Genomic DNA, 26,782 nt, shown 5'->3' on the forward strand with positions numbered 1-26,782 from the left:
CCCAATATACAGAATAGTCGTTCAGGCTGTAATTCTCCACCTGCTTATTCTGAAGCAGCCCACTGACTGCAGTATTGCAGTTTTATCTCTTGTGGCTTGTTGGTTGTTGCTACAAAATGGCTTTGTTTTTATTGCTGCCAAGGTCTTGATTTGAGTATTATCCCTGTATTTTTAACCTGTTTTTTTGGAAAAACTTGATCAGAATACAAAGACGGAGCCTAAAGCAGCTTACATCATTTTTTTAAAAAAAGACAGGCCCTACCATCAGTCTTAAAATCTAAAAAGACAAAACACACGAGAAGGAGAGTGGAGAGAAAAAGGAGATCAGTTTTTCAAAGCCAGAACAAGGCAATGAGCTTTAAGTAGGCATTTAAATACACCTTGGGCCTGGCTGATCTTCTCATGCTGGTGTTTTTGCCTGAATAGCAATTGGTGACTATTTGGCCAATGGATGGGGCCAGAGTGTTCTTTCCCTTTACTTCTGCAGTCCCAGGACTCCAGGCAGTTAGAGCCTAGTGTTCTTTCTAGTAAGGAGGGGGAGGTGAATGTCTTGCGACTGTTCCTCTGTATGATGTATAGGCCACGTTGATCACCCTCTTGGATTGATACTATTCCTGCGATGTACCCTTCTAGAGGTCCAAGACAACTCTTACAGATATGTCACCTAGGCTCCCAGGGGTTTGATCAAGGTACAGCAAAAGCAGGCTTTCACATCTGGATCAAAGTGTTCAAACATCTAAATGTCATTAAACAGGCAAAATTCAGCTGTAATAAAAATTATAGTAAGGCTACTTGGTAGGGATGACACTTCAGGTCAGGGTATGAAGGCAGTCATAGAAGGGTTATGTCTAGCACAATAAGATAATGAAGCATGCCAGTTTTTGCTAACAAAATGTTTATTATTTTTCTTGCATGTGTATGCCAAGTTATAGTGAGTAAAGCGTACATTTGCTTTATTGTATTAGTGAAATTGCCAACTCATGGTAAATTAGAATAATACAGCATAGTGTATTTGCTTTTATATATTGCCAAAAACTACTAATCTTATGGAGAAAAAGACCTTATTGTATGCAAATATGCAAGCTGAAATTATGTGTAAGGTAAGTGTTATGTTTTGTAGAACTGCATGGCTAAGCTGCTTGGGGTGCCATCACAGACCTGTTCTTTTCCCTACTAATGGCATGAATTCAACTAGAACTCAGTGCTAAGGAGACATGTATAAGATCATTTTTGCTAGTGTTATTTTGTCTAGAACCAAGCTGCAGTGGTGTGATCTTTAACTGAAGAATTGAGGTCCCTATCCCAGTTAGGTGAAATAACTAATGTGTTGGGTTTGGATGTGGAAAAACCTGGCTCATTTGGGCAGCCATGGGTAGGTCTCTGAGAGGGGCTAAAGAGGGTATAGTGTCAAGAAAACAAGAAACCTTAAAAGAGACATACGCCACATAATGGCAATGAGTGACTACCAGATCCCCAAAAGTAATGTACTGTGGACATGCTGTTGTCCCCGTGACCGAAACACTCCGAGTGATCTTGAAATGGAGAATGAAATCAGGGAGTCATTGAAATGAAGAAATGTGATGGGCAACTTGAATTACCTTCACGTTGACCAAATACATGCATGTTTCAGTTACAACGAAGAGGTTACATTTCTCAGTGCCTTATGTCAGCGGTCCCCAACCCTTTTGGCACCAGGGACCGATTTTGTGGAAGACAATTTTTCCATGGGTGGGGGGGATAGTTTGGGGAAGCCCACCCCCTACCCCAGTGTCCTGGCTTCGCTTCGGCTGGGCAGGCGAGATGACGCCCCGCGCCCAGGTACGCTGGGGTGGGTGAAAGCAGCTCACTTGCACGGCCCGGTTCCTAACAGGCCATGGACCGGTACTGGTCCATGGCCCAGGGGTTGGGGACCCCTGCCTTATATGACTGTCCTAGAACAGTTGCTCATGAAACTGACTAGAGGAGAGGTGACCCAACCAAGTAAGAGGTGTGAGTGTTGTTGAAAGAACAGGAAACACTGACCATAATGCTATCAAATCTTAATTTATAGTTGAGGGAAATTGCAAAGGAAGTCCAACACCCATTTGACTTCAGAAGAGGAAACTTCTCTAAACTGAGGTAACGGGTAAAAAGAAAGTTGAAAATTTATTTATTTATTACATTTTTATACCGCCCAATAGCCGAAACTCTCTGGGCGGTTCACAAAAATTAAAACCATAATAAAACAACCAACAGGTTAAAAGCACAAATACAAAATACAGTATAAAAAGCACAACCAGGATAAAACCATGCAGCAAAATTGATATAAGATTAAAATACAGAGTTAGAACAGTAAAATTTAAATTTAAGTTAAAATTATGTGTTAAAATACTGAGAATAAATAGGTCTTCAGTTGGCAACGAAAAGAGAAGTCAAGAAGGTTAAATCTCTCCCAAATGCTTGGAGGTTAATCAAAAATACAATCATAGGTCAGTAAAGATAGCACCATGTCCAGAAGGGCACCAGCATGGTTAACAAGCATTGTCAAGGAAATGACAAAAGGAGGCTTCCTTCAGAAATGAAACCTTTCCCAAACGAGAACAAAAAAGACCACAAAGACCTATGATGGAGAACTTGGGGTCATTCTGTAAAGCTGCTTTGTGGGAGATTCAAGACAGATAAAAAGAGTACTATTTTACAGAGTGCATAGTTAAATTATGGAATCCCCTACCGCAAGATGTAGTGATGGCCACCTATTTGGATTTCTTTAAAAGGGGGATTAGACTGCCTTGCATAAGTATTCATACACACACCCCTTTGACCTGTCCACATTTTGTGTTACAACCTGAATTAAAAATTGAGTTAATTGGAATGTTTACCATTTGATTTACACAAAATAGTCCATAATGTCAAATTGGAGAAAGAATTTATGTTTTACAAAATGATTTACAAATACAAAACTGAGAGGTTTTGATTGCATAAGTATTCACCCCTTGTGCTATGATGCCCCTAAATAACGTCTAAATATGCAAGGCACTGTACGTTTAGTATCAGAAGTGTGCCAGTTGCTGGAGTAACCAAGTAGGAGGGTGCTACTGGCCACTGTGTGAACAGAATGCTGGACTAGATGGACCCTTGGTCTGATCCAGCGTGGCTCTTAAGTTCTTGTGTGTAGTGATTGTAGGGATGAGTCCCTGAGTTGTCTGAAGGAAGAGCAGGATACAAATGTGCTAAGTGGTTTTATATGCCAGTTGTGAAAATAAATAAGATGTTGAGATAATAGATGGTGGGATCTGCAAAGGTGGACAGTTGATAACATCTGGTTCTGCTTATTTCAAGGTCTTGACAATACAATAGACTGATTTACTGAGTCTAAAGCTACAATCCTATGTATTAGGGGTGTGCATGGACCCCCCGCTCCGCTTCACTTCCAGATCCGTGATTTTTGGATCGGGCCGCTTCGCCCCGCCCCTGCTCCGCCCATTTCCGCTCCGCTCGGAGCTCCGGATCCGGATCGGAGCTCCGTTTTTTCCCCCCATAGGGTTGCATTGAAAGCTAAAAAAATAAACAACTTTTTTTCAGTTCAAGTTAGAAACCTCACATTTGGCACCATGACACCTCATGGACGTATACACATGCACGCCAAGTTTCAAGGCAATCCCATCATCCCCTGATTTTTGGGGAATTTATGAAAATCGGGCACCCCATTCAGACCCCTTGGGATAGCTCCGTCAATTTGCACGTTAGAAACCTCAAACTTGCCACCATGACAGCTTATCCATGTGTCCACATGGACACCCAGACTCAAGGCAGTCCCATCATCCCCTGATTTTTGGGGAATTTTTGAAAATCGGGCACCCCATTCAGACCCCTTTCGATAGCTCCGTCAATTTGCATGTTAGAAACCTCAAACTCGCCACCATGAAAGCTTATCCAGGGATACATACGCATGCCGAGACTCAAGGCAGTCCCATCATCCCCTGATTTTGGGGGAATTTATGAAAATCCAACACCCATTCACACCCCTTTCCAATAGCTCCGTCAATTTGCACGTTAAAAAAAAACCTCAAACTCACCACCATGACAGCTTATCCAGGGATACATACGCCGCATGCCGAGACTCAAGGCAGTCCCATCATCCCCTGTTTTTGGGCGGGGCTTAAACCTGCAGACCTCTCAATGGGGCCATTTCAAAGGAAATCCCAACATGCCATGAATTGGGGAGTAGAGATCAACCTATATGAATCTTCTTCCACACTTGAAAAATGGATTTGGAACTTCCAAAACTCCAAGTGAGCGCAGGAAGGACTTCTCCCCTGAGTCAAAGCCAGACACACACAACATCCCTGCAAGGCGGGCAGGGGAGGAGAGAGGGAAGGCAGGCAGGCAGGCAGCAGACATTTCTGGGGGCATAAGGAAGTGAGCCAAGGATAAGCCAGTAATGCATATAAAATGGAATAAATAAATAAATAAATAAACGAAGGAGGGGTGGAATTAAAAGCAGCAGTGTTGCTGAATAAACAACAAGAAGAACTTTTTAAAAAAGGCTATATCTGTCTTTTACCAGCAATAGGGGGACGTGCCCAGGGGAGGGGGAAGCAGCAGCTGCCAATTTGACTGGTGGTCAACCAGTCTTTTAAGAAGCAAGGCTGTCAGTTCAACTCATGAAAGCCATTGCTCCACCGCTAAGAAGTAGAACTGTCACTTCAACTCATGATAGGCATTGCTCCACCACTAAGAGAAGTAGACAGCTCACTTCAACTCAAGATTGGCATTGCTACACCGGGTTACTCTCTTTGGAAGGCTCTGATGGCATTCCAAGTACAGGAGAGAGTGGGGGCATGTCCACAATGAGATGCCCTAGGGGAGCTCATCTCCTTGCACCACATCTTTTCAGTTGTTCCCCAACGTTAGGGTGGGTAGCAGTGCTGTGTTTCTATCTCTTATTATTGGCTTAGTATATGATTTCACAGGTTGTGTTTGTGCATTTGGTGGGGCTACTGTTTTGAAAAACACTGGGAAAAGTCCGTTCAGACTAAGAAAGAGAAGTTTCCCAGAATCCCAAGTTACCCGTTTTGCCTATCCCCTCCTCCAACTTTGGGATCATGTGATCATGACCGGGAGTTGACTCTGCCCCTCAGCAATTGAAAAGGTAATCTTTTCCCCACCTTTACCCTACTTTTTAAAAAATTCTAGCGCGTGACCCGCACGACGCAGAGAGGTGAGAGTAGTCGCAAAATGACCCCCATCCACGACTGTCTAAGCACAAGAATTTTCAGAGAGATAGCTTAAAAAACAACCCAGTTATCCCCGATTCTTTTCCGCAATGCAATCCTATGGGCGAAAACCGCCGTTTGACCCGCTCTGTCCGTTTGTTGACCCGATTTTTTAAAAAATATAGCACGCGACCCGCACGACGCAGAGAGGTGAGAGTAGTCTCAAAATGACCCCCATCCACGACTGTCTAAGCACAAGAATTTTCAGAATGATAGCTTCAAAAACAACCCAGTTATCTATGGGCGGAAAGAGAAGCGCTCCGAAAATGGGCGCTTCTCTTTGCCTTGCTTCTAGGGGTCCGCGGTCTGCTTCTACTCCGCCTCTGGGCAAGGCAGAGCAGGCCAATTCGCTCCTGCTTCTGCGCTTCTAATAGGAGCGGAGCACATGCCTACTATGTATGTCTACACGGGATGGGGGTGGGGGAGTTTACAACTCCCAGCCTTCCTCAGCCAAAAGCTGAAGAACCCTTTTCCTGTCTAAACATGCATATGCTTGCAGTCTTAATTATATAAATAACACCTATGGTTACCATAGAAGCATTGCAACAAGAGCATGTTGAAGGGAATTTTTAAGTAGGGTTAACTCTACAACGCAGGGTAGTCTGAAATGGCATCTGAACTTTTATTGCACAGTTTGGACTGGATGGGTTTTCTGGACTTTTCAAGGAGAAGAGGCAGACCTTCCTGTTGCAATACAGAGGAGACAAAATAAATTTTATGACCAATTTGCTCCCTGGACTAGAAAATCCAATATGCAGTTGAAGAGAAAAATGGCAAGCTCTTTACAAATATTGCCTTGCAGGTCCACTGACGTGAATTTATATTGGTCCATGGCATCAACTAGAAAGAGGTCAATTCATGTCGTACTGAAATAGAAGTGCTGGAGCAGAAAATCAATCGTATTTGTAACAGACAGAAAAGAATTTCAAAGCTTTTTTTTTTTTTTTTTGCTATGCAGAATTAAATTATTGCTTCTGTGTGGTATATAAAATTGTTAGCGTTACCCATTCTTTTTTGGGATCAACTTATCCATGCTGTTGGAAAGATCAACCAACATGAGGGTTGGAGGGCCCGGAACTGCCAGGAGTTGTCATTCTTGCCAGTGTCAGCTTCAGGTTTCTGGGAAACCTTTTGCAAAACACCCTCAGTGGTCCTCCTCCCTCTTTAATCCTGTTCAGATGACATGCTAAGCCACAGTGGTTAAGCATTTTGAGCTAAACATTATGGCTTAGTGTGTCATGTGATCCATTCCTAGCCACGGTTTAAACACACTCACTAACCATTTGCTGCAAAAGGGTTAATGGCCTAACCATGGTTTAGCGTGTTGTGAATTGACCTCACTACCATAGTCACCAGCTGCTATTGTTCCTCATCCTTTCTCATTGCTGCTCCCACTTGCTTGACAACTAGAGAACCAGTGAGCAAACAGGTGGTGACATTTACTGCTCGTCCTTCTCATTGTCAACGTTGTCTGGGCCAGAGTGAGAGGCAGGTGAACAAGCAGGTTGGAATGGTGAAGAGGAGGAGCAAGTCCAGTGGGCTTTTGCCAGTGGGATCCCACTTGAGTGTGGACTCTCAGCAAGTGCCCAACCATGTCTACACTTGACACCGGCCCTCGTTCTTGTAGCTGCTTTGTTGGGCGTGCCTAGTAATCTTAACAGGTAGGTGGCTACTGGAAAGCAGCATCAACTGAATTGCCTTGGTGGTTCAAAAGTAGCACCCCACTTCTAGGTTACCAACGTTAGGAGTGGCAGCTTATTGCACTGATCCCTTCTCCAGTTTGTGGTGGGGGCAGGAATGCCAGTAGACAATAACTGGATAGATTCTCTCCCTCCACTACTGGAGCTCAACAGTTCAAGAGGCATGTTTATTTGTAAAGTGCTTTGCGCCAAAGCCTTGTAAAAAGATGGTTTTGTCTGGGTTGGCCAAGTGTAGTGCTTTAAATTCAGAATATCAGCTCCCCTCCCCCCCAGCCCCCCCCCCCGGTCAAAGATCTTAAATGAAACACATGCTTTCATTCATTTCGCCTTAGCTCTGCCTGTTCCCTTTAGTTTATCAAACCATGGCAAAAAGTAGCATCCCGTAGCATAGGCAACCTAAAAGCATTGCAGTTAACATCTGGCCTTATTTACCATCAGCAAATAGGGATGTGCGGGTGCGTTTTGACATGCTTGTGTTAATTGTGCGCTTTCCCCCATTTGATTATCCCCAAAGCAACAGATTGAATCCAAGCAAACTGGATCACAAGCAAAATATCCGAATATGCTAGCAAATACATAGATTAGATAAAGAGAGAAGCTCGTGGCCATATTCCAGTGGTAGGCAGGGCTGAAGGCAAAATGGGATGGGGCCAAAATATAAAATATACCAGTAAATTTCAGTTTGAATCTTTTACTGCCAATAACTAAGCCTTTAGAGTAGCATCTCAGTCTTTTAGAAAGGTGGGGTTGGGGGGAGGAGGACAGAACCGCACAACAGGTGAGAAACCATGGGATGGAAAAAGGGATGGAGCCAGGGAAAGCAGGCCACATCTACACCAAGCAGGATATGACACTTTGAAAACGTTTTGAAAACTATATGGAATGTGACCCTGTCCTCGTTCTGTATCCCTGCTCTAAAGTGTTACTCAACTAACAAAGTTGGGAAGAAAAAACAGTAGTTATTTTAATTTATGGCTTCCTTGGGTGATTTTTCTTGATGAAAACATTGATGTGCCCACTGAGTCTCGTATTTGAGACTCAAATTTGTCTCAAATGTTTGAGGAATAGCCTCATAAGCTTTTTTAAAAAATAAAAAAATCAACATTTCCATGTAATATTGTTTTGAAATGCTTAGGTTTGTAAAATAGATTCCTAGTAACTTCTCCAGTTAACTCCAGTTGCCATGAACATGGACTACAGTAGTCTTTCATATACAAAACCATATTTTCTTACAGGTTTAAGTCACCCCTGAGGTAGGGAGGCTTTCATTCTGAGTTAATGATCACTGCAAGAATAAACTGAATGTTTCTGATTTCAGCATAACTGGGACTTTGCACATTCAGCAACTCTGAGTTAAAGAGCTTAAAAGCAATGCTAATAAAGGCATTGAGGTGTGTATTTCTCAGTAACTCCAGATTTGTCTCTTTAAAATGAAGAGAAATGAAATGAAGTGGTTACACAGAAAACAATAGAGTTGGAATTACAAATATGAAAAGAAAGGGGAAATCCTTATCCATAGTATAGATTACTCTGCTTACTGAATATATATTACATGTGTTTCCCTCTTTCTGGTAGGGTCCATATTGTCTCTTTTGCCAGATGCAAACATGAAACTGCCTTGGGATAAGCTTTCGTGGACACTGTCTACTTCATTAGATGCATCTGATGGATAGTGTCCATGACAGCTTGTGCCATAATAAAATTGTTAGGCTTTAAGTTGCCAGAAGACATTTGTTGAGTTTTCTGCAAGAGATCACTGCAGAATACATACTTGAGTTTCCTGCTTTGGGTAATGTGTATTCAGGGCTAGATCCACACTACTGTTTTATAGTGGTATTGTAGTGATAACTTGGGATACATTACACATTCTAAATACTGCTATCATATTTCCTGCTTTTTATTCCACATTATCCAAAATACCGCAACAAATGTCATTTTGTGTCCTATAAGATATAAATGAGCAAGAGGGATATAGTGTTACCATGATGGGATTGTAATGATATGAACCGCCCAGACAGCTCCGGCTATTGGGTGGTATAGAAATGTAATAAATAAATAAATAAATAAATATGACACAAGGTACAGCCCGTTCCATTTCTTCTTCTTTTGCCTCTGCTATGGCTGTTGCTGGCTAGGCATGCAAAAAATGGGGTTAGCTTCAGTTTTGAAGAGGAGGGGCCCAAGCTCAGCAGTAAAGTACATGTGTTGCAGTGGAAAAATAGTTACATCTAAATCCAGGTTGAATCCCTGTCATTATCAGTTAAAAGTATCAGGTAGCAGGTTATGGGAAAGATTCAATCTGAGATTCTGGAGAGTCACTGTCAGTTGGAGGAAATGACTGGGTTCACACAACACACTAGTCCACACTGAGTGGTTGAGTGTGGATTATTATTAAACTCTAGATTGTTGAACTGGGGGTTAGTGTGTTGTCTGAACCCAAGCCATTTTCTGCAGGGGGGCTTGTTAACCATGCAGTGTAGTTTATTTTTCCTCAAACAAGCCACCTTGGGAACCCATGTTTTGTTGTTGGGTTATTCAACGTGGTTTACAAGCCACACTGTGGAAAATGTCCTGGTTTCAGACAACATGCTAACCCACAGTTCAAACAAATAACCCTCATTTAAACAACCCATACTCAACCACTGTTGTGTGAACAGCCACAATATGGGCAGATGGGACAAGGGACCTGAACTGGTGAAATGTAGCTTCTTATGTGCACTGTATTTGTATACAGAAGTTCAATCCCGGATACCTCCTGTTAAGATTCTAGGTAGCAACGCTGGGAAGTTCAGACTTCAGAGAAGATGCACCAGACTAGTTAAACCAAAGATTTGACTCAATACATTATTATTATTATTATTATTTATTTATTTATTTATTTATTTATATAGCACCATCAAGTACATGGTGCTGTACAGAGTAAGACAGTAAATAGCAAGACCCTGCCGCATAGGCTTACATTCTAATAAAGTCATAGTAAAGCAATAAGGAGGGGGAGAGAATGCAAACAGGCACTGGGTAGGGTAAACAGGCACAGGGTAGGGAAAAACTAACAGTATAACTAACAGTCTAAAGTCCGAGTAACATAAAGTTTTAAAAGCTTTAGGGAAAAGAAAAGTTTTTAGCTGAGCTTTAAAAGCTGAGATTGAACTTGTAGATCTCAGAAGTTCTGGGAGAGCATTCCAGGCGTAAGGGGCAGCAGAAGAGAATGGACGAAGCCGAGCAAGGGAAGTAGAGACCCTTGGGCAGGTGAGAAACATGGCACCAGAGGAGCGAAGAGCGCGAGTGGGGCAATAGTGTGAGATGAGAGAGGAGAGACAGGGCGGAGCTAGACCGTGAAAAGCTTTGAAGGTCAACAAGAGAAGTTTATATTGGATTCTGAAGTGAATTGGAAGCCAATGGAGAGATTTCAGAAGTGGAGTAACAAGGTCAGAGCGGCGAGCCAAGAAGATGATCTTAGCGGCAGCATGGTGGACAGAAACCAACGGACTGATGTGAGAAGAAGGAAGGCCAGAGAGAAGAAGGTTGCAGTAGTCCAACCGAGAAATAACCAGTGCATGAATAAGCGTCTTGGCAGAAGAGACAGACAGAAATGGTCGAATCCTGGCAATATTATACAGGAAAAAGCAACAGGATTTAGCTACTGCCTCAACATGAGGACTAAAGGAGAGCGAGGAATCAAATATAAAGCCAAGACTACGAGCTTCATTGACCGGAGTAAGCGTAACATCATTGACAGTAAGAGAGAATGAGAGGTGAGGAGAAGGTTTAGGAGGAAAAACAAGCAATTCAGTCTTAGCCATACATGAAATCTTCACATGTTCAAGTTTCTTATGCTTTGAATCAAATTGTCCTAATCCCAAAGGCTGTGTTCAACCTCCATCCCGTAATGAGGAAATAGTGTTGGTGGAATAAATATTTCAATTGTGATAAGAGATACCATGAGTGTGGTTCTTTTGTAGCATTTATGGGGAACTTGTGGCTCTTCAGATGTTGTTGGACTGCAATTTGCATCATCCCTCACCATTGACTACGCCGGCTAGGGTTGATGGGAGCTTGTATTGCCTCCATTGGTGGCTTCACTCCACCCTCATTGAAATTGCCACCAAATTTGTTGCTGCAGTGGCAGCAAAAATGTGATATTGCAAGGAAACAAGGGGTGTGGGGAGTGGGGGGGCGTGTTTGTGAGCAGAACCACTCTCCTGGAAGGCCTCTGGGAGTGCGATTCCTCTTACAAACAAGGGGTGCATCCCCCATGTCCTTTGTTTCTTTGCAAAATGAGTGCTTTCGGGCTGCCATGCCAAATTTGGTGGTGCCCCCTCCCTGCAGAATGGCCATGGGGCCCTGCATGCAGCACATCTATTGCTCACCCCTGATTTATTTTATTTTATTTATTACATTTTTATACCGCCCAATAGCCAAAGCTCTGGGGGGGGGGGTTTCCACAAAAATTAAAACCATTAAGAACATAATAAAACATCCAACAATCTAAAAACCCAAATACAAAATACAATATAAAAAGCACATAAGGATTACACAAGTGTGTGATGAATGCTGTGAGGTGGCTGGTATTTGGTTAAAGGCATGGGTGGATCAAAGCCACTGACTTGCAATGATGCAACGTAACGGCATTGACCAAGTGGCACTTAACTGTTCCTTTTGAAGAATGTTATTTCTGTTTTTTGCACTGTGCCTTGTATTCCGCTGGCCTAATTAGCATTTGGCACGGAGACGTTTTATTATAGCTGCAATGCAATGAACACACTTAGGAGCACCTCCCATGCAATGTACTGGGGCTTACTTCTGAGTAATCATCCCAAAGCACAGGTTGCATATGTGCTGAAATTACAGGCCTCTTCCCCCCCCCTTTTTTTTTTTTTAAAAAAGAAGAGCTGTGAGTCAGCCTTTCTTCTCTGCCCATTGCACCTCTCTTCTATCTTGAGGCCCTGGTCAGTATTTAATTTTCTAGAAAGAGAAATGGGAAGGGAGGGAGGGGGTTTGAGTTCCTCTGGGATAGATTGAATTACTTTTTTTTACTAACTATTCCTATGCCTTTTAATAGCAGCCTGAACTACAAGAAGGTGAACCTTTTTTGATCATCTTCTCTCTGTGCCGGGAAAAGCTTGTACCTCTTAAATTTCTAATAACTATTTTTAATTTGAAATCTAGCCCTTCAGGGTTCAAGCCTATGCATGTTTAGACAGATAAAAGTCCTAGCTGGGGCATGCTGGGAGTTTCTGGACCTTTTGTGTCTAAACATTCATAGGATTGTGTCCTTAACAGTTCACATAGATGTGCGTGTCATGCTGCTATTAAGACAAAATACTATGTTGTTTTGTTTTGTTAAAAAGTAAGATGTTGCTCGATTTTAGTCATGTACACTCAGAAGCAAGTCCTGCTGGGTTGGGTGCTGATTCCCACCTAAGTCTGAAGAGGATTGCAGCTTTAGGACATGTCTGGAAGCTCTACTCCACACTTGGGCCGGCCCTATGATTAGGCAGAGTGAGGCAACTGCCTCAGGCAGCAGATGCTAGGATGCAGAGTGGTAGTCCCCTAACTATTCTACTTTCTGAAGAGGTTAAAGCTGTGTGTGCCTTACAATCTGTCCTACATCCCCTAAACTTGTCTACTTTCCATAGGTGTGGTGGAGGATTCTATCATGTTGCCATTGTTAAAGTAAGGTTGAAGTGCCAGTCCATTTGGTTTCTGGACGCCATCTTGTCTTTTACTTCAGGCAGAAAAATGTCTTGGGCCACACCTGCTGCCCAACCTCCATGTGTGGTGGTCAGAGATCATTGCAATGACAGATTCATGAGGCACTCTTTGCATGCTTAGAAGCCCTCATCTTGTCTCCATTTTCCTCTTGGCAGACCTTCCTTTCACCACAGCCCTTGAAAAGGGGTGTTGGAGGAGGATGAGGATGAGGATGATAATAATAATAATAAAATAAAATATAATAATAATAATAATAATAATAATAATAATAATAATAATAATAATAATAATAATAATAATAATAATATGGTTCTCTCTCTCTCCCCCCCCCCTCCCCCTCGGACGAGAGGAACAACTAGAAAACCAGTTAAGCAGCAGCCGAGCTGCTTGGTTTTGAAGCGGGCGGGCGCTCGTGTGGTTGAGCCGCTCCTTCCTTGTCGCGCCTGGCTTCCCTCTCCCGCCTCCTCAGGGAGGGACGCGGGGGGAGATCGTCTCGTTCCTCGCTCTCTTCTGCGCAGGCTCGGCTCTTGGCGCAAGATGGCGGCGGCGGATAAACAGAAACATGAGCACGGGCGGGTGAAGATAGGGCACTACATCTTGGGGGACACGCTGGGCGTGGGTACCTTCGGCAAAGTCAAGGGTGAGTGCTCGAAGGGGAGGACGGAGGCGGCGGCGGCGGCGGCTGCAGCAGCAGGGGCAGGCTCTCCCCCCACCTCCGGGGGTCTGGATAACACGGGGTTGGGGTGAAGGTGAAGAAAGGGGGCTGTGTTCTTTTCGCCCCCATAGACTCTTAGGGGTAGCGCCGGTGCGCTTTCTCCCCAAGGGAATAGGGTGTCTGTGTGTGAGGTAGGGATCGGGGGTGGGTTGTGTAGCATCCTTGGGCGGGGATGCTTGGATCCGCGGAAGGGCCCTCCCCCCAAGTTTTGCAAAACGGGACTCCCCTATGTTTTGCCTGCACTGGGGAGGAAGGGAAGGGGTGACTCCAGCTTTTAGGGTATGCATTGAAGAAGGCAGAGCGCGCCTTTGCATCAGTCTTCAGCCTGTTATTTCTATTAGGAGTGGCTTAAAAACGACAGCCTCAGAAACCCAACAAGCTATCCAGCAGCCCAGATCTCCCCTCGGTGTAACCCTTTCACATGTCTACATGGATTTTGGATGCTTTCTCCTTCATGGACAATTTTCTTATGTCTACTCAGACGTAATCTCCATTGGGTCCAATGGGACTTGTTTCCAAGTAAAAAAAGGTGTAGGATCGTAGCCTTACGATTCTGTGCCACCCAACCTTACGCACCTTTATTCCGAAGTTAGGCTCCTTCAGTCCATTGAGGCTTTTCTCCCAGGGCAGTATATAGGATTGTATTTTTGCGACCTGATCCAAAGCGTTGTTTAATCAGATGCGAGCCCTGCTGAGAACAGTGGGTTTTACTCCCTGGAAAGCGTGTTTCAGGGCGGCAGCATTCCAATGTGCAATCCTTTGCTTGTTTTACTTGGAAGTGAGCCCCACTGAGTTCAATGTGTCTTTCTCCCTAGTAAGTGTGCATAGAGAGTGTGGCCTCAAGGGTCGCTACATGCGTTATTTCAGATTAGTGAATGTGGGGCAAAAGTAAGTAGTCTTGCAAACTCACCTTCAGACTCTCCCTGTAGCTGTCACCTTGCAGCCTTAGCTAGGGCTAAGTTCCTTGTTCTTGCCCTATCCAGTTTCAACCAGTCAAGGCTGTGAGCTCTCTCCCTCCTCGCAAACTTTGGTGAGGTTTACATCCTCTAACTAATTTGTTAAAATAGGGAGGTGAGAGTGGCAATAACCGTGTTTAGGAACGGATCTGTGTCGTTGTCCTCGGTAATCAACCATTTAAATTCTCTTGCAAAACAATGGGCTGACTGTGAACGTTTTGCCAACGTTTGTGTCGAATCTCAAGTTCATGGTGTTCCTCAAACTTTTTTTTCTTCGAATGGAAAGCTGAGGTTGAATATCAAGGAAGGAATTGCTTCTCTATTATTTCTTGTACCCCCATTCCCCCTTAAAATTACAATTGGAGACATGCTAATAGCCGCCTGGATCTTGCAGCCTGATCCTAAGCAAAGTTTACTTAGAGGCAAGTCTCAGGGTGTTCATGAAATGAAGCAGAGGTTTGAAGGTTTGTCATGAAGTCTGAAGGGTTGTTGTAGACCTGCAAGAGACCTCAGTTTCATCTGTTTAGATGTATTAAAAATTACTCCATTGCCTTCCTATAGAAATTGGGCTTGAGGTGATACGCAAACCATAATTCCAAATATCACACTAAATAATCCAGCATCGTAAAAATAATTGCAGCGCATTGAAATAATTAAGACAAAGTAGTTAGTTGTACATTAAAAACCTGCTGAATTTAATGAAGTTTTGCTTGTCTTCTATATTTATTTATTTAAAACATTTCTTTAAACCATTTCTTGGCTGCATTTCAGGGCAGCCCTCACAAAGGTGACCTGCAACAATAAAGCAGCAATAAAAACCAATAAAAGCCAACAGTAAAACTTGCAACAACAAAACGACAATAGCCCCAATAACAGTAGTCATACGGAATCCGCTTTAGGGTGGATTCCTGCAATGAGCAGGGGGTTGGATTCGATGGCCTTTTAGGCCCCTTCCAACTCTGCTGTTCTATGATTCTATGATCAGGCCATGATAAAATAATATGTTTTCAAGGCCTTCTTAAAAGCCTGCAATGACTGACTCCCGATGGGAGCTTGTTCCAAAGCTGTGGGGCCACTGCAGAGAAGGCCCTCTGCAATAGTTTTACAGTCTGGCACACCTTCTCTGGTTACATATTCTCCAGTTGTGGTGCCACCACAGAGGGAGGCCTATCTTATCACGTACATGCAAGTCTATTAGTTCTTGTACCTGCACTCCATCCTCCCGTTGCATGCTACAATTCTTTCGGGAAAACCATAAGCCAGGAATGCAGAACCTCTTTCAGCCTGAGAGCTACATTCCTTTTTGGAGAAGCTCACGAGGGCCTCATTTCAGGGGTGGGTGAGGCTGAAGGGGAAAGGGCGTGGCCAAAGGCAGAAGAGGTGGGATCAAAATACCAAACATACTATCATGCTGATACGGTTAGGGGAATGGGGGTGGGGTCAGTGGAAAGGGAGTTGCCTTCTGAGGAACCCTGGAGGGCTGGATTTCCCCCCCTGGGCCTTATACACCCCTTCCATAAGCCATGGTGAACAAGAGAGCTGATCTGGAACATAGGGTGGAGTGTGTGAGCTCAATCCACGGTCCCAACAGCCAGTCTACCAGTTTGACCATTGTGAGCAATCTGCACTACAGACTTAAACCAGTGCAGATTTGAGTTTGTTTATTTATTTACAATATTTATATTCTCCACATCCAAAAGATTTCGGAGCAGTGAACAATAGGTAGAATAAAAGGATAAAGCACCATGTTAAGAATTACTGTTTTTAAAAGAACAGAATTCTGATAAAACCCGAGTTCTGGTAAAATTGCAGAAGGTCATGCAAGAAAAGCTACCTGAAACAACAACGTCTTCAGGTGGTGCTGGAAGCAACACCACGCTGGCGCCTGCCTGACCTCCAAAGACAGGGAATTCCGTAGAAAGGGGGCCACCACACTTAAGGCTCTTCTGGTGGACTCCAATCATGTGGAACCGCCAGGAGCATGCCCTTAGATGACCTCAGTGACCAACAGGGCGGTAAGGGAGAAGGCGCTCTTTCAGGTTTCCTGGTCCCAAGTTGTTTGGGGCTTTGTACACTACTAGTACCTTAAACCTGACTTGGGAGCGAATAGACAGCCAGTGCAGTTCCCCAGCAAAGGGGGGACATCACTGTGTAGTTAACAATGACTTTGTTGCTTCCTTGTCCTTCATCTTGTATCCGTGGGATTGCAATTGCTCCTTGCTCCACAGGGTTTGATCGAAGCCCTTTCCCCTTGCTCCATGTGTCAGAGAAAGGGACTGCAACTGGGAATATTGGGACAGGCTAACTCCCTCCATATTCCGTTGGCCCAAGGCTCTCAGAGGCCATTTGCTACTCCTCCCTTGATGATTACTTTCTTATACCTCTAGAATTTTGATTCCCAAGGTAGCTGTTTGTACTGCACTTGGGGTTGGGCTAGCTGTTAATTTGGAGCATGACTTCGCCAGAAGATCACATATGTTCTCCTTGGCCATTCAGTGCTGGAAAGGTAGTATCCAGCATCTTGAATTCCTCAGTTATGCTGCAAGTGAAACAGAACAAGAATAATGTGTCTTCTATGTCCAAGTCTAGTTAGCAGTCAGGTGGTAGAATTTTGTACCAGTTAGAGCCTCCAAACTGCCTTTCTTGTAGGAATCCATCTCGAGGTTACAGGAGCATGAGCAACTTTGGCAAATCACTGTCTTTAAGGAAGGGTGGCAGAGAGCTTACCAGATGCAGCTGGTTAAATGTAGTGTGCTTCCATATTAAGGTTTTGTTTGCATTGATCTATTGGCACCTAATATCTGACAAGAAAAGCTTTCACAAATGACCAGAGCAGTGCTAGAAGCCATCTCTTGCAGTTACTAAATTGCACCCAGAATATTCAAAACATGGTAGTTTGTTCGTTATAATGATCTATATACGGACTCGACCATAAACTTTGAACTGGTTTTCTTGAGCCTTGCCTAGCTTTCCAGTCTGCCAGTCAACATTTTGTGTACGTTGCTCACCAGTACGCTTGCCAAATCAGTAGCATGGCCATGCCTAGTTTGGCCCCATGTGCTAAGGTGGGATCTTCTATTGTCAACATAGTGCTAAGAAACCTGTACCTGGCCTAAATGGTGTCTTCCAACCTTATAATTCTATATTTACACTATATAATGTGTCTCATCCAGGCGCAGGAACTAATGAAGATCTTGTAAGGCAATTACCAAGTTTCCTAAAGGTGATGGATTAGATTAGTATCAAAGATGAATGTAAAATCATAGAATCATAGAATAGCAGAGTTGGAAGGGGCCTACAAGGCCATCGAGTCCAACCCCCTGCTCAATGCAGGAATCCACCCTAAAGCATCCCTGACAGATGGTTGTCCTCTTGGGCCTCTAGTGTGGGAGAGCCCACAACCTCCCTAGGTAACTGATTCCACCGTCGCACTGCTCTAACAGTCAGGAAGTTTTTCCTGATGTCCAGCTGGAATCTGGCTTCCTTTAACTTGAGCCCATTATTCCGTGTCCCATTCCAATTTGAAGTCCCATTCCAATTTGCCCCCCCCCCCAATTTAATGCTTCATATTCACGTTGGGTTGCTGTGGGACTGTAACATGCTCCAGTTATTCCGACCAACAAAACAGAAGTGCTCACGTTACAGCCTGATCCTGCCATGTACATTTATTTAGAAGTCCCACAGTGCTCAGTGGGGCTTATTCCCAAGAAAGTGTGCATGGGGATTGTAGACTGAAGTTACTAAATACTGTTGTGTTTCATGCCTTTCAGGAAGTCATTAAAAGGAGGTATCCGTTTGTGTTCCTGATGTGTGCATGTGAGGTTTACGTGATGGGATCACTTTGGGATATCATTGAGACAGATAATTAGCAGCCTTGTTTAGAAACAAATGGAATCAGAAGAGGGTGACTAGTAATGTAAAAGCAAAAAAGCAAAGAAAGAAAGTGGAGTAAGCTGTTAATGCCAGTCTTGGTGAAGAAATTGTGTCCCTTACTGCCATTGCTCTGTGGGCAATTCTAAGAAATATATTAATTATCTGCTGTTGTGGTTGCTACATTCGGAGGCAGGATTTTGAATTGGATGAATCACTAGATGTACGAATCAAAGTGTCAATTTCTAATGCTCTTCCGGTCTCTCTGACTAATACCGGCAAAGCTGAATTGGCATAAGGGGAGTGTCGGTGTGATAATAACTGAGTCAGAGACAAGTTCTTAGTACCCTCTTGTGTGAGGATTTGCAATGGGGACATCTGGGAAATGCAGGCACGTGTTGAAGTGGCCACCTGTGTGTGTGTCAGTGCGTATAAAACACTGATACCTTTCCTCTTCCAACAGAATGTTGAAGCATTTTGATTGATTGATTTTTTTACTTAGGCAGTTGGTGGAGTCAGAATTATGGTGTGGATATTTGGACAGCATGCTGCAGATTCTTTGTTCTTTTCTTGTGTCATCTTCACAGGAAATTGCAGCTGAATTGACACTGGGTGAGCTCTGTGTAGTGTTGCAAAAATAAAAGAACCCAGCCTTTGGCAAGAAACAACATTTTATTCCATGTTGCAGAATCTTCTTAATTCAGTCCTTGGTTTCATTGTCGTCCCCAATGCCTGTTAATGAGAGTTTGGCCGATATTTCAATACTTTAGGGCCAACGTAGATTCTTTAGGAGCACTGGGCAGTCAGATGCCTGAGAGTTTTCACTCCTGTGGGGCTATTTGCCTCATGGTTGTATTGCACTACATTTGTTTAACTCTGTTTTTAAGCAGTTAGAATCTCGTTCCTGTAGAAGCTTGTGGATTAGTTTCCTTGAGACACAGGCAGAAATCTAGTCTTGCTGCTTTAAAGTGAGATGGTTTTCCTTCAGAGTCCATTATCTTCAGGCTTATTCCAGAATACATTGGTTTGTCTTTAAGGTACTTCAAGTCTCTTTGCTGCTTCAGGTGAACTGCTATATTGGAGATGGCTAACTTCGAGCCTACAAAGCATCCAGGATCTGAAACAATGTTATTTTCCCCGCCCCTTTGCAGTCCTGCCAAATTTTAATTAAGCTGTCATTACAGGGTGCGTGTTTTTTGCTCACAGTTTCCATTTTAAGAAAAAAGAGCAATGAATCTGTGTTCAGACAACATGATAGTCAACGGTGGGGCAATAATCAACTCAACAACTGTTTATCTAGAGGGTACTCCCTACACAACTTGATAATAATCAACTGTAGTGTGGATTAGGATCAGCATTGAGTTGACTATTAGTCCACGCTGAGTTGACTCACTCATCCCCCCCCTCTTCCTCTTCACTCCACTCTTATCCCATCAGCCATTGCTGCCAAAAAACTATCCTGCCACCTGGACTAGAACAGCAGCCCTTTGACCGCTCTTGCCTTATGACTCTATGGCTGACAAAATAACCAACGGGGGCTGAGGAAATAACCTACGGTGCTCTCCATACAACGTGATAGCCAATGGTGGTTCAGATAGCCAACTCTGCACACCGTTGGTTATTTGCATTGGTTATTTCAGCCAAATAACCAACCGTTGGTTAAAAAAAATCCCTCCACACAACACAATAACCCATGGTGGGTTAAATAACCAACTGTCAACTGTTTAAACCACCATGGGTTATCGTGTTGTCTGAACCCAGTCCTTGTGTTGTGCTAGTAAGATGAAGGGCCACAGCTTATTGAGGGGAGCTTTTTGGAGGAACAATTATCTCTCTACATCCATAGTGATGTTCGTATCATGCTGCATGTGTTAAGTACCTGTGAAGTTACCAAGTTTGTTATGCCAACTTTGTTCAAGAAGAGTCTTAGCATCTTGTTGGATTGTCTGACTGCTGGATTAGCGGCTGAAGGATGGGGTAGCCCCTGAGAACCTGGAAGCTAGCCATTTCTGCTCTGTATCTTGTTTAGTGGTGATTTCCTGGTGCATGGATGATGTCTTCTGTTGAGACATTCACATGCAGCTTGATCCTATGCATATTTATGTGGAAGTAAGTCCCACTGTGTTTGTTTATTATTTATTACCATTATTTAAATCTTGCCTTTCAGGATGCAAATCGTTCCAAGGCACCTTACAAAGTTAGTAAAAAAGTGATCAGGCAGATAGTGATAAATAGCTGTGTTGAGTTAGGGTGGGGGAGAGGGTGCAGATAAGTCCAGTTGGTGCAGGCTCTGAAATGGTATTTACCTGCCTTTGGCTCAGTTCAGACAACACGTTCATCAATGGAGTGTGAAAACTCCACTCAACAGTTGAATTTTTAGGAGGTACTCCACACACAACATATTCTAACTCCACCATTGTGTGACTGTGGGCTACCATGGCATTGAGTAAAATCCATTGCAACGTTTGATTGACAGTCCCTCCACCCTCTCTCCTCCCCCAGTCCTCCCGATGGTATCCCATCAGCCATTGTTGCAAAAAAACAATCCTGGCAGCACTCCCTCCTTTTGCTGCTCTTGCTAGGGAACTCTGTAGCCAATGGGAAAAGTCAACTCCACGCAACGGAAAACTCCATGGAGCCCGCCACACAACACAATGGTTGTTCAGAAACTCTCTTTGCACAGCGTGGATATTCTGCGTGGAGTGTTTTCCAAAAAAAAACCCTCCACCGTAGCATGGAGTTTTCCCGCCAGACAACGCATTTCTTAACGGTGGTGTAAAAACTCCACCGTGGAGTTCTAAAACAACCATTGAGAGCTCTGTTGTCTGAACTGAGCCAGTGATAGATGACTGTGTTGAGTTGGGGCAGGGGAGAGGGTGCAGAGAAGTCCAGTTGGAGCAAGCTCTGAAGTGGTATTTGGCTGCCTTTATCTCCCTACTGGAATCATTCCCACAGGGCTGATGATGGTAGATGGCCCTGCGGGGGAGTGGGACAGTCTGGCTTGAGTGAGCTTCAAGTTGTTGTTTGCCTACCTTATGATCCATTGGGCTCAATCCCAGATAAGTGTGTGCGTGCCCCCCCCCCCCCCCCCCGTCTGCAGTCCTATGTAGAAAACCAGAGTCCAAAGGTTTGAAATCATAAAATAAGCTTAGCAATCACTGGGGCAGAAAGTATAAATCTGATTATTTAATTGCCCTCATTATCTCCTGTCTATTTTTTTAAAAAAAATTAATTTTCCAAAACAAGATCACTCAAAGGAATGAAAAATAAAAAAGAAGTAAACAAATATAAAGTAATAGATTGAATTTAAATCAAATGATTAAGTGGTACACTTAACCTCTGTTCATGTTTTTTGCTTTGTTTTACAGACCAAAATATATGTGGAGTGTGTGGGATGCTTAGAGGTTTTCTTTATAATTCTTCTATATATCAACTCATCATCTTTCAGCATTTTGTTTTCCCTAGTAAATAAACTATAGTTGTTGCAATAAATAACTCTTTATATTTGACTAGATGTGCTCTTCTGCATTCCAGTTGGTAGGGATGCTTATACGAGAAGGGTGTGTATCAGTGCCTTCTCAGTTATGGCACAGTGGCTTTGGAATACCCTACCTTTATTAAAGTTTAGGGAAATGATTAAAAAATGGAATGTTCCACCCAGCTTTTGGAAATACGATGTTTCTCTGCTGTTGGTTGTTTATGACCTGGTTTGCACATAATGAAAAAAACATGGTTTGTTGAATTGTGGATTGTTAGTACGTGTGAACTTGGAACTATGGGGTAACTATGGGTTGTTAACCAAGAACAACTTACGAAGAGAACCCATGGGTGGTTGTTGTTGGGTTTTGAACTGTGAGTTCTTAAACCATGGGTTATCGTTATGTGTGATACCAGAATTGTGGGTGGTTCATAGGTTGTTTTGCCACACTGCAGAGGCGGTAGGCAAGAGCAGTCAAACAACCCAGCCTCTTTACATGCCAGTACTGCAGTGCCACAAAGGAAGGGAATGGGCGAAGGAGGAGGGAAACAAACAAGCCAGGGACTAAAAAACAAATCATAGTTTGTTCAGACAAACCCTGGGTATGGTGAAAAACCATGGTGTTAAGTAAAGCATAGGTTACAGGGAGTTAATATACTAAACCATGCCTTACAGGGAGTTAATATACTAAAGATAATGGTGGTTGTAATTGTTTTTTATTGTGCATGTTTGTAATACTTATACTGCTCCAGGCAGCTGTGTAAATGGAAGGGGGTAATCTATGCACTTCAATAATAATCATAAACTACTTTAGTTGTTAAAGAACTAGCCTGGTGTAAAAATTCCGGTTGACTTACTCATTTTTTTTCTCCCAGAGGCCCGTTGCTCTCGCTGTTTGTAGCATGCTGGTTTGTATGCTTTATGTTTCATAACAGTTCAAGGCCTGGTCTTAGAAAGGCTACTACTTTGACCTTAGTCGACAGTACTGCCATGTTTTGTGTATTTTGAATCGGATCCTGCCCGTGCTTTGTTGTGAGAAACAATACTTGTGCTCTAGCGTTACTGTTTTCTCTTCTAGTTGTTCTGCATAGCTTTTAAACTTTTGTTGAAACAGGGCTTCGTTATGCAGGCCGTGTGCCAGGCTAAACATACTCCCAACCGCATCAAAATCTGGCTTTGTTCGTGTGCTTTACGGGGCATGATAGCTGGGAGTAATGTGAACACAGTCCAAGAATATATTTCTCGCCCCATTTAAGTGCAGTGATACTGTACCATTGAAGGCTGAAAGTCATTGCTCAGGCCCTCAAATCTAGAAACTATCTGGCCTCACCCCATCTTAATCCAGGTTCAGCCCACTGAAGGCCACATAATTCTTGCTTGTATGAATTATGATGAACTATGATGAACAAAAAAGCCCCAAGTGAGCAGGCTGGAAAATGTTCATAAACTTGAAAATAATTAGTTCTTTCTTTTCTTTCAGATTATCACTGTGCTTCAAGTGACTGGCATGGGCCTTTGAGACCATGCAGGCTAGTAAAAAAAGAAATAAATTGTGGACTAGTAACTTTTGTGGACAGTTTATTTATTTAAGATACCTATATACCATTTTTTCAGGCAAACCTCACAAAATGATTTACATAATATTATTAAAACAGAAAACAATCAGTTACTAACAAGTAAGCTTCAATATGCAACCCAACAAAGAAGGGACTGCTTTTCCTTCTTCTCCCCTCAGGGCAAGATGGTTCCTCAGAAGCCCCTGACTAACTTCACTGCCTTTCTCTAAATTGGCGCTCACCATGGTCATTACCCCACCTGGTTCTTATTTTATTAAGATTGTTTAATGGATAAAAAAAAAATAACTTGGAGAATGGCATATTGCAAAGTGAGTTCAAAAGAGTGGTTTTGAGTTTTGGAACTCAGCCTACACCTCTGGCTTGCACTTTGGCTCTTGGGCAATCTATTTGTCTATTAGTCTTACCAGCTTGTCTTCTGGGAGTTTTATGACTGGCCATGCCTACCATGGCAGCCATTTTATGATAGGCAAACCACCCCATGGAAGCCATTTTGTGAGAGTGCCTATTATACAAAATTCCAAATGTGCTCACCGGTCCAAGAAGGTTGGGGATCCCTGTGCAACACTGACTGAACCTGCCTCCCTTTGGAAGCTAATATTTTCAATTGACTATATTATGCTCTGATTTTAGGAAAGCTTGGGTTTTTTTGCCCTTGATTTGTGCTGGAAATGACTTGATTGAAGATAGGAGGAAAGTTTGCTTTGCTGTTCTCCTACTTTCCCACAGAAACTGAGCAATTGGCATGAACTCTTCAAGCTTGCTTTGAACTTTACAATTCAGTTGCAGAGGTGAAGGCAGCCAGCAATATGTCACTAGAGAATTTTGTGTCAGGTCCTTTCAGCACTTTTCTGCTTAACAGAGCTTCTCATAATTTTATTTCCTTTTCCCCCTTCCCTTTTATTATTAAAAGCCTGCAATTTGATAAATTAGCTTGGTCTTCTAGCAATGGTGCAATAAAGTTAAATTATTTTCTGTTGAAGACACTGTGACATTGAGTTTGGATGATCACAAAGAAGCCAACTTGTGTTCTCCGTCCATCCGTGTGCATGAAGTACATAATTACCTCCGATGCAGTGTGGGTTGGCATGTTGTGGGAACATGGCGCCGTGGGGGATGACTTTGTACCCACCCTACAACCCACAACATGCAGAAGGGGTTGTAGGGCCGGAATGAATCCACTCTTGCCCCATGCCAGGTTTGCATGATATGCCAAACGTTGCTGCAGCGTGGTTAATTATGTAAACAACAGGCATGTGCATGGCACACACGGGGGGCAGGGGAAGAAGCCACGATGGCTTCTTTCCCACTGCGATGATCTGAACACCCCGTAAAAGGAAACTGCAGACGTAAAGACTTAAATTCCCAATAATCAAAACGTGTCTAGGCACAAAGAGAACTTTGTTATTAGCAGTCCTGTATGGGGGGGAAAAGCCCTTGCAAGCCATCCTTTGGGGTCAGGGAAGCTAATTACAATTTTGAGGCATTCCCTTTTCTACATTTAAACATTTGACCATCGCCTGGGAATTGCAATTCCATTCACCAAGGGCATGAGAATCCATCCACACAACATACTTTTTTTTAATGTAATATCGCAAATTACCTTGGACATATTTCTCTGTTGGTGCAGGGAGGCCTGCTGTGGCAGATTTTTGCATCTGGGGAATTTACATAGGAAATGATTGGTCTTATCTTGGGTATCTGGCATTACGGAGGAGTAATGACTGTGAATTAGGCTAGCATCAACCAGGGAGCCCAGCAAAGAGACTGAAGGCCAGTTTACACATGCATATGCATTGCTATTTGACTGGAAAATCAAGTGATGATTTGCATGGGTGATGCATCAGTCAGCTCTTGCATTGATAGTCACAGAGAGGCTTTTGATGTCATGTTTCAGTGGAAACCGTTTGCACAGTGGACTAAAAGTCATAAAGTAGATATGTGAAACACCCTGAATGCAATGAAGTAGCTCTTCCTGCTTTCCTCTTTACATATGCGTGCCATAGTTGCTTCAAATTTTACTTTTCTTCCTGAACAGCCCTGAGTTCCAGGTTCAGACGTCATGTAAACAACGCAGGGATAGGATGTCTCTGGGTTGTTTGTTGTAGCAGCAGCAGTGGGCGTGCGTGTGGGAACCAGCACACGCTCTCATTCCCGCTGCATTTCCAGCAACCCACGATTTGTTAACTGTGGGTTTTTAGGCAGAACAAAATGGGATTTAGTACAATACAAGGTTCAAATGAGCTACTGTTATGCACACTAAAGGAAGGAACCTCTCGTGCAAGCACTGGGTCATTACTGGCTCTTGGAGGGACGCCAGCTTTCACTGACGTTTTCTTGGCAGGCCTTATAGTGGGGTGGTTTGCCGTTGCCTTCCCCGGCCGTGATTACTTTTCCCCCAACTAGCTGGGTACTCATTTTACCGACCTTGGGAGGATGGAAGGCTGAGTCGACCCTAGCCGGCTGCCTGAAACCAGCTTCCGCTGGGATCGAACTCAGGCCGTGGGGAGAGTTTCAGCTGCAGAAACTGCTGCTTTACCGCTCTGCACACTAAATTGAATGAAATAACTGATCCATACTGTTTAGTGTAAAAAGTAATAGTAAACACGTAATAATTTTAAAATGTAATGATTTAACACTTAACATAAAATTATACCAAAATAAGAGCTAAACAGTCCACAAGCTCTAAATGGAAACTACACATTTCACTTGTTTCTGCTGATCATATGGAAAGCTATACACATCCAGTTGTTGTAACCATGGGTTTTTGGTCAACATGCGAACCGAATCAGTTATTTTCTTTCTTCACAGGGTTTTTTTCAGCAGTGAGAAACCTGATCTTTGACAATAACATCTAGCTAGTATTTTTTTTAATGTAACTTGATAATTAAATCATCCTCAGTTTTCCTGAATGGGTTTGACCTTTGTAGGCATACATTTGTGCTTCTCTTGAAGTAGTTTTCACGCTTTTGAATTTCAATATTTCTATTACTGGACAGTTTTCTGTTTCTATTGTTAATGCTTTTAAGTAGCTGAGTGAGTCTTAACTGTTGAACCAGATTTTGGACACTGCTTTTGATTGAATCCTGAGTTGGCTCTGCACTTACAGTTATGGGGGGAAAATATTCTGAGGCTTAAATCTATTATTAAATGTTATTTTTATTTGTCCTACAACCCACCGATATCAAGGGCTTGAGCCAGATAACAGTATGCTAATTATTCTACCCTGTCCCTGGTGCTGCTTCTGGAAACCGTACAAGCAGGTGTGGGGAACCTCAGGCCTGGGGGCCCAGTCTGTTCCTCTGGGGTTCCCCAGATACCTGCTTGCTCTTTCTCTGGCCCTACACCCTTTCCTGCAACCATCGTTCATTGGGTCATTTCCCAGGTTTTGTGCAGTCCCCCCCCTTCTAAAAGGTTGGAATGCTTCTCCTATGGCTTCATTACTGACAATAAGAACTTGAAGCTACAATATGCTAGGGTTTTTTTCATATTTTGGTCCCATTTCTTTCGTCTTTCTCT

At 43.2% G+C, this 26,782-nt stretch overlaps 1 protein-coding gene across 1 annotated transcript in view; it reads left to right on the top strand.

Moving 5' to 3' along the window:
- The first annotated feature begins 619 nt into the window (after positions 1-619).
- The window catches only part of PRKAA1 (protein kinase AMP-activated catalytic subunit alpha 1), a 50,157-nt gene continuing 23,994 nt past the window's right edge, over positions 620-26,782 (top strand). Inside the window, exons 1-2 of the mRNA XM_063128790.1 lie at positions 620-689; positions 13,140-13,310. Coding sequence (XP_062984860.1) covers positions 620-689; positions 13,140-13,310 — 241 coding nt within the window. The remainder of the gene's footprint in view (positions 690-13,139; positions 13,311-26,782) is intronic.

The sequence above is a fragment of the Elgaria multicarinata genome, chromosome 6, assembly GCF_023053635.1.
Source record: "Elgaria multicarinata webbii isolate HBS135686 ecotype San Diego chromosome 6, rElgMul1.1.pri, whole genome shotgun sequence".
Lineage (NCBI taxonomy): Eukaryota > Metazoa > Chordata > Lepidosauria > Squamata > Anguidae > Elgaria > Elgaria multicarinata.